Here is a 14143-nt window from a genome sequence, read left to right as displayed (position 1 = left end):
TGAGGATCCGTTCCTTGACCCTAAAAGCTCAAACTCCCAGTTTACTCCGTTTTTATCTTCTATCATGAATCTATACTTTCAATGGCCCTACAAGTGACCTTTGCTGGCTTGCAGTGACCTCAGGTCCTCTGCTAGCCTGCTCCGTTAGGTCTAGCCTGCAGGTCACGCCATCCTTGCTGTTGCTGTTTGGGCCCACATGTCGGTCAAAGGATGCAGGTCACATCCTCTTTTCCTCCCCTGCCGGCTTCCGCTTTCATCCGTGCCGCCGCTGTCCACGCGCATTCGCGCCGCTGCTGCCGAGAAGACTTGTGCCTTCATCCGTGCCCTCGTGCTGCTGCCTACGCGGCCACCTGCGCTGCGCATGTTGGCTCAGCTCCTAGCTCACGCTCTCACTCACGAACACAATATCAGAGAGGGAAGCACAACACAAGGGATTGCCGGCGACGAACGCCGTGGAGCCGGAACGCTCATCATGTATCTTGGCTTCTATTGATGCAAATGGAACCGACAAGTCACGGAGGGACACAGGGCTACTAAGACCAAGGAGCTCCGGAGCTAACCTCCACGTCCTGGCTTTACGGCATGATCCGCAGGTCCTGCACAACATCGTCGTGAGCCCGTTACTCTCCGGACGACGCGGCCTCACCCATGCGGATCGTGCGCCATCGGAGACCGACGCGTCGGCGGAGAGGTGGAGCAGGGTCCCCGCGGTCGCCGACCAGCAGGTAGCAGGTTTGCGAAGGAGGGCAGGGGTGGTGGCGCCCGGCGCACATAGGAGTGCGGCGGGAGGCGCGCGAAGAGCGAGGACGAGCCGGAGAAGCCCGAGAGCGCGGAGAGGAAGAGCTTAAGCGAGACGAAGGAGACGGAGACGAGCGCGAGCAGCCACTTGTCGGCGGCGCCCATGGTGCGCGGGCAGGATGGGCCGGCCGGTCGGCGAACGCGCGCTCTTGTATTAATATTTCTGCTCGCTCTCGAAAGGCGACGAGGCGGGCGAGGAGGGGCGTCAGGCACCTGCTGTGCAGGACGGTGACGGCGGGCGCGGCGGCGGAGCCGAGAGCCCTGTGGCCGCGCAGAAAGGACGGCGTGGCTTACCACACAGGCCTAACGGAGTAGGCTCACATCACATTACCGATAGAGAATACACACACAAGAAACGGACGTAGTACATATATGACACACACAGCAATGCGAAGGAAATCTCATACATTAAACAGCCAATCTGCACAGCCACGCGCACACGATCGACGACGCTACTCATACATCCCCTCCCCTCTTCAGGCCGTGCCGCTCGCCGGTGGGACGCCGCCGCCGGTACCGGCACCTGCACCTGCAGCTGCATCAGGCCTCGCCGCCGCGCCAACCGGCACGCCACCAGTAGCACTATGGCCGCCGTCCGTTGCGTTCGCCGCCGGCGCCGGCACCGCGGAGCGGTCCAGGACGTGGACGCCGGGCCCCGCGGGCACGGGCGGCGCGGCGGCCACGCCGAGCGGCGTCGGGTGGTGCTCGGCCGCGGAGGCGCGCTCCTTAGCGGCGGCGTTCTGGCGCATGGTGTCCCGCTTGGCGGCCTCCACCCCGCGGACGTGCTCCTCCATCCGCGCGTCCGCGGCGGCCTTCTCCGCCGGGTCGCGCGCCCTCGCCTTGGCCACCTTCTCCTCCACCACGGCCTTGGTCTTCTCCTTGCCCGCCCACGCCGACGCGCCCACGTTCGCCGCCGCCTCCTTCGCCGCCGCCACCGCGCTCGCGCTCCTCCCGCCCTGCATCTCCGCCGGTCGATGGAAGCTTGTCACCGGCGATGTGGCGTCGTGGTGACTGGTGGCCCGGCCGGCAGGGGGATTTATGCGTGTCGTCTTGTGTTGTGCTCGAGGCTGTGCGTGTACGTGCACGTGTGCCGGGTCGGCTCGAGCTGCGGTGTACGTGTGCCGCTGTCGAGAAGCGCCGCCGCCGCACGTGGCACGGGGCTGGCTAGTAGGCGCGCGCGCTATGAAGAAAACTAAGGTATCGTTTAGTTCCCATAAAGTTTGTGCAGTGCCCATCACATCGAATTTTTGGACACATGCATAGAACATTAAATACAGTTGAAAAAATAATTAATTATATAGTCTAACTGATTCCTACGAGATGAATCTAATAATACTAATTAATCCATAATTAAACATTAATTGTCAAATAATAACGAAATGTGTTACAGTAGCCAAACTCAAACTTTTACTCAAACTTTTTCACCAACTAAACGCCTCGGAACAATCGATTTCCGACAGCTCCCAAACTTTCAATTTTAGGAATCTGTGTCCATTCTTTTTTCGGTTTCTGTGATCAAGCGTCCAACATATGAGCGGCTCAATTAAATCAGCGCGTGCGGGTGCCTCCACTGCTCCCACGTGCATGGGTCCTACCATGTATCAACTGCTTTTTTTCTCCTTCCTGCTTGACTGGAAATCTAAAACCACAATCACATGGTATAACGCTTCGTGGCGCGCAAAGGCACAGCCGGTGACAGCTATCCAATCCACGTCCGATCACAGCCAGGCAGGTAGCGATTTGCTTTCTCTTTTTCTTTTCGATTTTTTCCCATGTGTTCCATTATTCAATTTTTTCAGGTAATAACTTTTACTTTCTACTATGTATTTCTCTTGAGAAATTCTCTTGACAAAGACTTTAGAAAAAATCTACTAAAAATTATATCAAGCATTTGTGCTCAGAATTTGTATGATGAACTTATATGTAAAAAGTTATCCGACAAGTCTTCGTAATTACATCTTCATAGAAGTTGTGTTGAAAAGTTATCTCGACAAATTATATTTTCACAAGCTGTATGACGAACTTATGCATCAAAATTGTGTGAAAAGTTATCTAAAAAAGTATATTGAGAGTTGTACTCAAAAGTTGTATGATGAATTTCGTACGTAAAAAGTTGAATGATGAACTTGTGTAAAAGAATTTTTGTAAGACGAATCTCCCTGATAAAGACAACATTCTACAAGTTATGCTAAAAGTTATGCTCCATAAGTATTTGAAAAAATCATTGCATTAAAATTGTATAGATCGTAAAAGTTATGCTAAAAATTTATATGTATCGTGAAAGTTATACTAAGAAATTATTCCTCAAGTTGCTAGAAAAAAGTTATACATAAAAGTTATGTCTATCATAAAAAGTTATGATGATAGTTTATTCTACGCGCAAAAGTTATACTAAAAACTTATATTTACAAATTATAAATTTCCAAAAGTAGAAACTTATATTTACAAGTTATAATTGTACAACTTCATCATACAAATTCTAAGCACAATGCTTGATATAATTTGTATTAGATTTTTTTCTAAAGTCTTTGCCAAGAGAATCTCTCTAGAGAAATAAATAGTAGAAAGTAAAAAGTTCAAATCTGGAAAAATGAATAATAACTGCTGGAACACGGGGGAAGAAAATAGAAAAGAAAAGGCGAAAGCAAGCCTGGGTGGGCACAGCCGCACATATATCTGCGTGGATATAGCTGCGTGGCCGGTTGGACTGTCGCGCGCCACGAAGCGCTGTAGCGCGAAATCGCCGTTTTGGATTTCCGTGATCAGGACACGGATGCAAGAAGAATATAACGACTCGACCCTGTTCTTCTTTCTGATTAGCGATCGGACTGTTTCACGCTTTCGGATGTTAAAATATTCAGGTCGTGGTGTGCGAATATATGAAAGTGCCCGTTAGGCGTGATTTGTATGTTAATACCGTAACTTCCATCGCATTCAACCTAAGGACGGGATATTTTCCCCATTTGCAGTTTTTACCATGCACCACTTTTTTTTTCACCAAGGAGAACTATCCAGTTTCTTGTTCCAACACATTTTGTGATTCTTTATAAAAGAAAACATTTACCACAAAAGGTCCAGACCTTGGACGATTTACTTACACGAACAGAAGCTGAAGACAGCAAAGGGACCTCAGTTGCCTATAAAAGCAAAATACTAGCATTACATGGAAACTGCATCCTACAATTCTATTCCCGGTGGCAACTGATAGATCAAATTAATGCAAACAATAAACTCAATTTCCTGCAAAATCTACCGCCCTCTGAGCTAATTCCAAAGCCGAGAGCCTCTTATGTGGATAAAGTAGGGCTGTCAAGTGCAAGTCCCATTGTGTTGAGCCCATTGTCAACATAGATAGTCGAGCCAGTGACTGCAGACGCCAACGGGGACACGAGGAATGCTGCTGTGTTCCCAACTTCATCTGTCGAGTAGGTAATGGCGCTTTCAGGTTATAGAAGGAAAGTAACTGTTTTTTGCCACTTGTTTCGAAACAGGCAAAACAGATACACTAAAACGGAAGGACGGGAAATCTGACCTGCCAATAGCTCCTTTTGCAGTGGTGCATTGACATAGGAATACTCTATCATCTTCTCGATGAATCCGATAGCTTTCGCAGCCCGGCTTCCCAGTGGACCTATGGAGATAGATGCAATGCATGACTCTGTTTTCAAGGCGTCGCCTAGGCGACAAGGCGGTGGCGGCTCGCCTTGCTTAAGGTCTCGCCTTAGCCCGCCTTAGCCCGCCTAGGCGTCGCCTAGGCGATAAGGCGGTGGTGGATCGCCTCGCCTCGCCTCGCCTTACCGCTTTAAAAACATAGATGCATGACCCAGACGACACAAGAATATGCATGATGCAGATACACAAGAATAAAAGTGCTGCTAAGTTAATAGTTACTGAAAATCACAAATGCTTTATGGATAAACTTGTCAATTTGCAGCACAGTTTCTGTTCTGCAAGATTTCCTAAAGAATATTTGTTTACTTTATTCGCAAAAGAAAAGAAGTTACCTGCTGATATTGTGTTTACTCTGATTTTGCCTTTTCGACCTGCTTCGTACGCAAGAACCTGAAATAGGAAATGGATCGGAAGTAATTATATACAGCGGAAGCATTATTATACATGTGCAAGATCTCATAGAGAAGTGTGTACTCTTGTATCACTCTCGAGTGCTGCTTTTGCTGAACTCATACCACCACCATAGCTATAAATAAAGCAATCACCAAAGAAACCATAAGTACGAGCTGATAATTTAGCTGTGAAAGTGAAATCATTAATAAAATATTTACCCAGGAATTATCCTCTCAGAAGCTATGTAGGTCAAAGAGATACTAGCACCTCCTGCAAATTATCGAAAATAAAGCTTTGTGTCAGACCAAATGGTTTTTTATGCAACGAACAGAAACAAGAATTTTTTACTAAAAAAATATATTAGAGAACAGTTTTGTGAACAAATAGTTTTTGGTCCAATGAAAGGAAACAATATTTTTCTTTTATAAAAAAGCACATCCACAGTTCTATCACACAAAGGCACAAGTAAAGCTAGCAGCAGTGGCCAAGTCTGGTTTATCTGCATTGTTACCGAACCAAAGCTAAGTTTGGCTCAACATGCCTGGTTCTTGGCTTAACACTAACTACTAGTTCGTTCCTCCCAATGTGGAGCACGTTAAGACTTATGAGCTAATTAACATTCTCTTTGTTATGTTACCGGATATAAGGAACTAATTTGATGTGAAAAAGGGCTGCCTCATGGAAGGATTTGTAACACACCAATGCGGTGGGAAACAAAAATTAGCTATGCAGCTAGTGGCGGAGCCAGGAATTTACAGCTGGGTATGCCGAGCAAATATAACCGCCTAGCGAATGTAATCACAGCCCGCGAGCGATGGCCGATGCAGGCGAGGACGCGAGGTGCTGGTGCTGCCCGCCGGTCGCTAGAGTGGGTGAGTGGGGTAGCCGTCGAGCAGCAACCGAAGAGCCGAGGATGCACCATTGCAGCCTACGCGATGCGGCACCGCCGAGATGAGCGAGGAAAGGGGTGATATGATGCGACTCGCCACTCGCGAGACGCGACTACGTGAGTCTGGACTTGTTTGGTTAATTGAGGTTTATTATAAGTCCATAAGCCTCTCACATGGAGAGGTTTATAATAAGCCCAAATAGGTGTTTGGTTGTATGCACTTATAATAAGACTCTTTACTAGCTAATAACTTTTGTGCCCCGGCCCTCATTAATGTGCTTTGTAGGGGCTGAATGGATAGGGTTGTGGAGGGGTAGGAGTTGGAAACTGTTGTTTTCTTAGTGAAGCCCATAGGAAATAAACATCATAAGCACCTCTTAGAAGAGCTTATGGGCTTATGAAGATGCTTATGATAATCCTCACCTTTAAGCCTAGGTGTTTGGATGGGATGAGACTTATTTGAGGCTTATGGGGATGGGCTTATTATAAGCCTAAGTAACCAAACACCCCCGCTACGGACGGGAGGAAGTTTCTCCTTTGCTGAACTAGTGAGCTTTATTTTTTCATAGATTGAATGTACATGATATGTATAAAAATGCATACTTATTAATGTTTGATCTCAAATGATGGGTATGCCATGGCAAACAGGGGCATACCCCTGCCGCCGCCCATGTATGCAGGTGGAGGAGTGCAATGTGAGTGTCAGACAAGGTTAAAAATAAAACATTATTAAACACCGTTTAATCGAGATTAAACACTAAACTGAGGCCTAAAGTCTACGTTTAGCCTATGTTTAACCTTCCTATGCGCTAGTCTATAGGCTAGCGCCTAGCGTTTTCTTGAACATTGATGTCAGCCCGTGTCAACAAACTTAACAGGTCCTGCAATTCAGAAAGTGCAAAGTAGATTTGCTACCGGCACTTAAACATAGTTTAAAAGGATATCCTTGCTCACTTCAAAAATATAATCCTATCATGAGAAAGGTGTGTAGTCATTAAAATAAAACTGAGCAAATAGCATAGGAGCTGAAGGGAAAATCAGTAGAGAAACAGAACAGGCACATCATATAAGAAACATTACCTGGATTCATTATGGGAAGGAAGTGTTGAAGTAAGGAAACAAAGGAATAACTAGATGCTGAAATTGCAGCAAGATACCCTCTCCTTGATGTCTCCAACAGTGGCTTTGTTACCTTTTGTGTTGATAAAAGAAAAGGTCAACTAGATGATCCTGATGTGGCGATGAAAGTAACTACTACAAAGATTTGATGATATATTAACCTCAGGACCATTAGCGAGAGAATGCACAAGGATATCAATGCTGCCAAAATCATTCTTCACAGTTTCAGCAACTTCCTAGAAGATTTAGAGAACATGGAAATTAAGCACTGGATAGCAAGCCAATCATAGCACAGCATTGAAGCTGCTTGATGGGGGAAAAGGCACATTATAGCTAACCTTAACAGTCCAGTTTGAAGCACCAGCATATCTTTTGTTGGCTTTAACCTGCAACATGAACAAAAGGTTCATAAAGCATGAAACGGAATGACAACGAAAACATCATAAATGATGAGCATTACATCTTCAGGAACATCCTCAGGAATGTCATAAACTGCATCCAGTGGATATACTTTAGCGATCTCCATAAGGGATCCATCAGGCAGCCTACGTCAAATACATGTAGAAGTTAAAATAAAATAAAAGACTCAGCAAGAATCACTGAAGTAGAATAAAGAAAACTTTAACTATGATGAAACTGTTGGTAATTAGATGAACGCACTTCCGTGATTCGTCAAACTTTCCACGTCTCAAGCTTGTCTCAAATATGTTCAACGCCTGCAAATGTTTGATAACTCTAAAATAACTTTTCACCAGAACGTCCAGTCCAATAAATTTCGAGAATGAGATCGACTTACAGGCACCCATGTACCAACAAGAATCTCAGCACCAGCTGCAGCAAGAGCCTTAGCAATTGCCCAACCATAACCATTATCATCAGCAACTCCAGCAATAAATGCTCTTTTGCCTGATAAAGAAATACAAGACAGCTAATAACTAAAAAACCTGTAGTGACTGAAGATGTGCATGGGGCCAGATCAAGTAGGCCCACCTTTCAGAAAAAAGATCATGCACTTCTAAAACAAAGGAGCTAGTTAATGGTTATATTTCAGTTTCAAACATCGACAAGTCTATTTATAAGGCGATAATTTGTTATATTTCGCTTAGAAGTGCTCTTACATTTGATAAAGTAGAGTGTTACATTTGATAATTTGTTATTTTGCTTTGCTTCCCATTCCAATTTCCAAGTACTCTATTTGAATGATGACTCCAGGATCTATCGACAAGTCTAGACTGATTCCATTTTAATATTTCTCAAATTTTTTGTTACCAATAGGCCACTTTGACAGAGATGTATTTTATTGTTTTTATGTAGTTGTGGAGAGAAACAAATCCATTGATCAACACAATGGAAGTGTGCATTAGCAGAAATAATAATAATACAAAATACCAACAGGAAATAATTTAGGAAAAAACGCACTGTTAGAAATGTATCAATAACAGTGTAACTTGAAAATTTCGAGCGAAGAACATCTACATTCAGCTTACCTGTGAGATCAATGGGAAGCCCTTGAGAACCTCTCTGAGACATTGCCCTCACAATAACCCCCTTACAATTTGAAGAAGTCATTGGCCCCACTGATGTGGGTTTGGAACAGCTGCCAAACCCAGTTCTGGTACTAAGTGCCCTTCCAAATGCAGATAGCACTGATGTCGAACCAAGCACTTGTTTGCAGGCTGGGATGCATGGGCGCATGGCCAGCATCTGCATACCAGTTGTCACGGATGCTCCCATTGCCCTTTATGTAGAAAAATGGGTCGACTGCAATGAGAACAAACTGAAGGCAGTATCATAAACTATTTTAACTGAAAGAGCAGGGTGTGTATATCCTATAGTGTCTGCGCTGTTACAGCCAAGGTCAGCCAAACACCAGAAATTCAAAACCAACCCAAAATTTTCCAAGTTAAAACGAAATCGAAGTTAGCAGGTAATATATTGTAACTGGATTCAGATCCGAATACAAATAGTTTCGTTAGGGTTTGGGGTGCTCCGTCTCGCACAGCCGAAGGAAACAGAAGGGGCGGGCATACCTGGAGGATGCGCTCGTCGCCGGCAAAGGGCTGGGCGATGACAGGACAAATGGCGCCGCCGCTCGCCCAGTCGTCGCCGCCAGAGAAGGAAGAACAAGGGAGGAGAGGCTCCGAGAGAAGGGAAAGGTTTAAGAAACAGAGGGCGAGCGAGAGGAATGGCGCGTTGCAATCGGAGCGCGAACGATTGCGTGACAGGGGGGTAGCAGGTGAAGGGGAAGTTCTTGATGAGGCTTCAGGTTGCCTGAGCCGGCGAGGACGGAGAATGACAAGTGGGACCCATGCAGGGTTTAGAGGACCATCTCTGTCTCGTATGGATCAGCCGAAGGGAGCGCTCGGGCCTCATCCGTACATCCATGGTTTCCCCCGTAAGAATAGCATTTAGTACAAGGGGTGTATATACACAATTTCTAGTAAATCTCAGGATTATAAAATTATTTGTAGAATAGGAATTCTGGGAATGGACGAAATTGTTTCAGAGAACATCTCTAAAGCTGATAACAATTTGGGACAAACCTAAGTTCACCATTTGATTTTCCTTTTAGGGCATCAGTAGTGTGTGGAATAAAGTGACCTTAAGCTAGCTAAGGTCAGCCTTACACATTACACTAGCGCATGGTAAAATTTGCTACCGCCCCTCCTACTCTCCTAGCGCGTGGTGGAGGCGGCGCACCTGGACTCGGCCGCCGCCGTCGCCGCTGAAGGCTCGAAGACCCACCCGCCGCCGCCACCAGCAGGACTACGGGAGCTTGGAGCGGAAGCTGGGGGGGCGTGGAGGAGGCGGATCCGGAGGCGCAGACTCAAGTTCCTGGCCTCCGGAGCTGCGGGAGCTGGGGGCGTGGAGGAGGAGGATCCGGCGGTGCAGACTCGAGCTCCTGCCTCCTGGCCTCCTGCTCCGGTGAAGAGATGGAGAGGATTGGAGAGAGAGATGGATAGATGGTGGCGGGTTGGCAGCGCGTGGGAGCCGTGGTGGCCGGTGTAGTCGTGCTGCAGGGGGAGATGCCGGGGTGGCCGGCCGGTGGCGGTGTCCGTGAGCGAGCGCCGAGCGGCGTGGGGCATGGGGGCTGGCGCCTGGCGGCTGGGGGCTGGGGGAGGGCAGTTAGGGTTAGGAACTGCGAAGGCTTGGTGGGCTAGACTGGGCCGAGTGAAATTGTTTGGGTTGAGCTATTGTTCGGGTTTTTTTTGGTAGTTCAGGTACGTGGTTTGGAACTCGAATTACTCATAATAATTTCGGGTATCGTGGGTTCAAACCCAAATTAGTATTCGGATTTTTTGGGTTCAAGTTAGGTTTTCCAAATTTCCACCCCCCACAATATTGGGGCCGCCTCTAGTGCCGTGTCTGGTCCTCATGCACAACGGAGCTCGGTCTTAACTCCAAGTGGAAGCCATCATAAGGTCAAGCCGCCCCTATACATTCGTGATGCCCTCAGATCAGTCTTAGTGGAGAGTGTTATCGCACGGTTGTCAAGACTGTAAATTAGATAATCGAGCTGGAGGAGTATCATAGTGATGACACTTCTCTCACATCTCATGACACTCAATATTCTCTCTCTTGTGCCATATCAGCAAATTTAATGCTCATGATACTCCCACGACACTCCTATTGAGATAGGCCTTAGGGTACCAGTGGGGCACGTGTTTAAAGTAAAATTGTTTAAAAATAATTGAATTGCATCAAACTACTTCTGAAAGTCTCATTTACAACACCCGCCTTAATTAACATACTTCCGCCTTAATTAACATACTTCCGAGATGTTTACATTAAAACAACCGCCTCGGTTAATGTCTACTAACCGAGATGGATATTTTAAGACGTCCGTCTCTGTTAATCGATTTTGCGATACGGTTCTTTATAACTGCCTCGGTTAATGAAAAATAACCGCCTCGGTTAATCGCATATATTAACTCAGGTGGTTTAGAATAGTGCCCACCTCTAAGGATATTTTCAAAGGCTACCGTTAATATTTTTTCGTAGTAGTATCACTTAATCGTGTATTAACCAAGGCAATGTGTTACGGCGCACTGCCTCGTTAAAACTTAACCGTGGCGATGGACTTAAAGCAACAGTCTTAGTTAATAAATATATAACTGAGGTTGTTGCCTTAAGATGTCCGTCTTGGTTAACCCTTTAACTAAGATGGTTGCACGGCTGGAGGCCCGCCTCCAAAGTGATTTTTAAAGACCGTGGTAAATTATATTTTATAGTAGTTGAAGGTGAGATTAGGTAGTTGGTTAGTCATAATCTATGCGTCTTGTGGAGCGCGTTGACGATAATGCAAGGCCTTCACGCAGATTTACATGATAACTCCATGGACATGCCATGTGGGTCGATTTCCGATTGCTAAAACCAGTCGCGTGCCAATTTCTCTTCACCAGTTTGTCTTTTCTGACTCCTTTCTTCGATACGCAAAAACACTTTGATCTTTATAGGTAACTTTAGCTTCCATGACGGTGGTAATCCATTATGATGCATTAAATCACTGTACACCGTGAAACTTTATTTTTATATACACAACGCCCACAAGAAGATCATCTTTATCGGTGTTTACCGCCAAGCCTACTCAGGTATACCCTTAACAGTAAGGTTTGTAGGTAGGGATCGACTGCTCTGGAACTCGATGGTACAAAGAACACAAAGATTTAGACAGGTTCGGGCCGCGAGTTGCGTAATACCCTACGTCCTGTGTGGTGGTTTGTATTGCCTTAGGTGTTGATCGTTTGGAGGGGTCCCTGCCCGCCCTTATATATCCGGGGGACAGGGTTACATGGAAAGTCTTAGCCGATTACAGTTGGAATTCTACTACAACACAATCGAGTAGTTTTCTTTGTATTGCAGCTAGTTCTACGCCTATTCGGGTATTTAAAAAAAGATAAGGTACATCCATAAGCTATCTCTTACTCTAGAACATTCTATGCCTATAAGCAGTCTCGCTGCCTCGAGTCTGAGAAGCCCCCGAGCTCTTCGTAGCCGAGTCCTGCAGTCGTCGAGTACTTTGGCTGGGCGTCTTCGAGTACTTCAAGTAGCCAGAACATCTTTTCTAGTTGCTTTTGGGCCTTCCTTCAGATACGTCAAGTAGTCCTTCAAGTACTTCTGGTTGCTCCGAGGCTGTGAGGTGCTCAAGCCCCGAAATCCTGATCATATATGGTGCGCGAAGTACTCGCGCTCCATATGTAGTAGCCCCCGAGCCTTAGGTTGAATCGCAGAATCAGGCTGCGGGTCACTTCAGTCTTTTTCCTTCTTTATTTTCCAAAAAATTGAAAAATAAATCTCTGATGCACATATCCCGCAGCCCCCGAGCCTTAAATCAAAATCTCTTTTGCCGCGAGTAGCCCCCGAGCATAGATTTTGAATTAAGGATTTAAGACGTGGCATCAGATTTTATCCTTCAGATTATTTGCAGGATTCATCAAATCCGGTACCCGAAAAGACCTCTTTTTCGGGTAGAATCCCAGAAAAATAATACAATTGGATACGCCACACTGATTGCACCCGAAATAAACTTCAGGAATAAAACTCGGGATGCACGGCTTTTATTCAGTGCTCATATCGGATGTTACTGTTTGGAGAATTATTGTGTCCTTGACTGCACACGTGAATCACTCCATGAATACTGCCATGAATGCATTCATGAATGCGTGCACTATAGAGTCACGGGTTCTCCTTCAGTAAGCCCCTTTGTGGCTATAAAAGGTGGGGGAGAGGCATTTGCCAGAAGCACCAAAGTGTAGCAGCCATGGCTTATCCTTGGTGTTCTTGCTCTCGCCCTCCTGAAGTTTGTGTAGTCCTTTCCAGCAAAAGATGCTAGAAGAGAACTTGCGAGTGACAAGAAAAGTCCCTGCTACCTCATCCTGCCACTCCCATGTTTTCATTGGGTCCATTCTGGACATCATGTCCTTACATCTTCCAATGAGGCGGGTTCCCTGTGGACTGGTTGGGTCTTGTTGTATCACATCCTTGGGGTTGTCTGTTTCTGGGTGCCCAAGAACTGACATCTCTGGTAAGGAGATTTAATCTTGTCACAACGTTTTCTGGGAGAAGAAGAAATTGCTCCAGAAGATGCTACACGAGGACTTGCGAGGTGATTACTATAATCTGCCTCCATACTCTTGAAACTTTTCTCCCAGAGTACGAGTATTATTATTCCCTTAATGAGAATAACAAGTTTGTACTTTGTCACGGCCTCGGGCCGATCTAGCTGCAGCAGGCTTCCCAGGAAGCCAAGAAGTGTGCAAGCAGATCCCAGTCGCTGAAAAGTTAGATAGAAAAAAGTACTCGAGCTGTAATATCGAGTAGTTGTACTGCGTCGAGTACTTTTTCTTATTCTGGAATGTAATCCCAGTCGAGGAAAGAAGAGTCGAGTAGTTGACTAGGGGTGTAAGTGTTTTCTTTTTCCAGAATGTAATCTCTTAGAAAAAGGAATGTCTCAGAAAATCCCATTTTTTCCGCGATTTGCAACGGACTGTTGGCCTGTCGGGTGTTTTTACCATGCTACCACTGCCATTATAAAATAAAACGGTAACTAGGGTTTTTCCCCACAAGCCGCTGTTGGCGGTCGATTTCGATGATTTTCACCGCCAACATTCCTTCGAATTTCATTCAATTGGAACTACATTATTAAAATTTTTACTAACATTAACGAGTTCCACGAGTTTTGATGTTTATTTGAAGTGAGGAGCATCATACACAAAATCTAGGCCAAAATGGGGCAAACCCTAGGCCGGCCGGCCTACACCCACCACATTTTGCCACCAAACCGCGTGGAGTGTCACCTGAGCTCAAGATCAAGCCATATCAAGATGGGTTTTGCAAATCTCACAAGAAAGGAACGAAAGGCCCAAACCAAATGGAGTGGAGATCAAAACCTGCGACAACTCAGGGAATTAAAGCCCAATTCAACCGGAGAAGTAACATGGGCCAAGAGATCAATGTGTTGGTGCAAAACGAGCCTGAGCCGAAGTCAGAGCCAGGCCGGCCGGCCTAGGAGAGGCCGGCCAGCCTCTAACTGCCACCGTTGGAGCCACGCAACCGCTACCGACCTTGAGAAGCAATCCAGAGCGTCCCTGCAAAGGCGGTGGCCACGCGGCCACATCCCCAGGCCAGCCGGCCTAGGGGAGGCCGGCCGGCCCCACTTGGCGGCCTCTGAAGCTCTATCTTGACGTGGAAAACAAGCTTAACCGTCTTACCTATGTGCAACCGACGCTTAGCCCAGTACTGACCTCAGAGTAGTATAAATAGAGCACCTTA

General features: G+C 46.3%; 2 protein-coding genes across 6 annotated transcripts; both read right to left on the bottom strand.

Annotated features, from left to right (window-relative positions):
• Window positions 1–1175: 1175 nt before the first annotated feature.
• On the bottom strand, window positions 1176–1766 carry LOC120660161 (18 kDa seed maturation protein-like). Its single transcript, XM_039938546.1, has one exon. The coding sequence runs from the start codon at window positions 1758–1760 to the stop codon at window positions 1275–1277; it is 486 nt and encodes a 161-aa protein (XP_039794480.1). The 5' UTR covers window positions 1761–1766; the 3' UTR covers window positions 1176–1274.
• Window positions 1767–3813: 2047 nt separating this feature from the next.
• LOC120660159 (enoyl-[acyl-carrier-protein] reductase [NADH] 2, chloroplastic-like) lies at window positions 3814–9994 on the bottom strand. Of its 5 annotated transcripts, none has more exons than XM_039938540.1 (13): window positions 9572–9994; window positions 8359–8609; window positions 7668–7777; window positions 7532–7587; window positions 7332–7416; window positions 7210–7257; window positions 7033–7107; window positions 6833–6944; window positions 5082–5133; window positions 4945–4996; window positions 4803–4860; window positions 4331–4429; window positions 3814–4216 (listed from the first exon to the last, which is right to left on the bottom strand). In XM_039938540.1, exons 1-13 carry the CDS (start codon window positions 9955–9957, stop codon window positions 4086–4088), a joined length of 1515 nt encoding a protein of 504 aa, XP_039794474.1. In that variant the 5' UTR covers window positions 9958–9994; the 3' UTR covers window positions 3814–4085. The 5 variants fall into 5 exon arrangements, with proteins under 5 accessions (XP_039794474.1, XP_039794475.1, XP_039794479.1 ...); XM_039938541.1 differs by having other exon boundaries at window positions 8359–8632; window positions 9572–9957; XM_039938545.1 differs by lacking the exon at window positions 9572–9994 and adding an exon at window positions 8902–9502 and having other exon boundaries at window positions 8359–8632.
• Window positions 9995–14143: the final 4149 nt, after the last annotated feature.

This window comes from Panicum virgatum, chromosome 2N, assembly GCF_016808335.1.
Source record: "Panicum virgatum strain AP13 chromosome 2N, P.virgatum_v5, whole genome shotgun sequence".
Classification (NCBI taxonomy): Eukaryota; Viridiplantae; Streptophyta; class Magnoliopsida; order Poales; family Poaceae; genus Panicum; species Panicum virgatum.
This window is presented reverse-complemented; position numbering and strand designations above follow the sequence as displayed.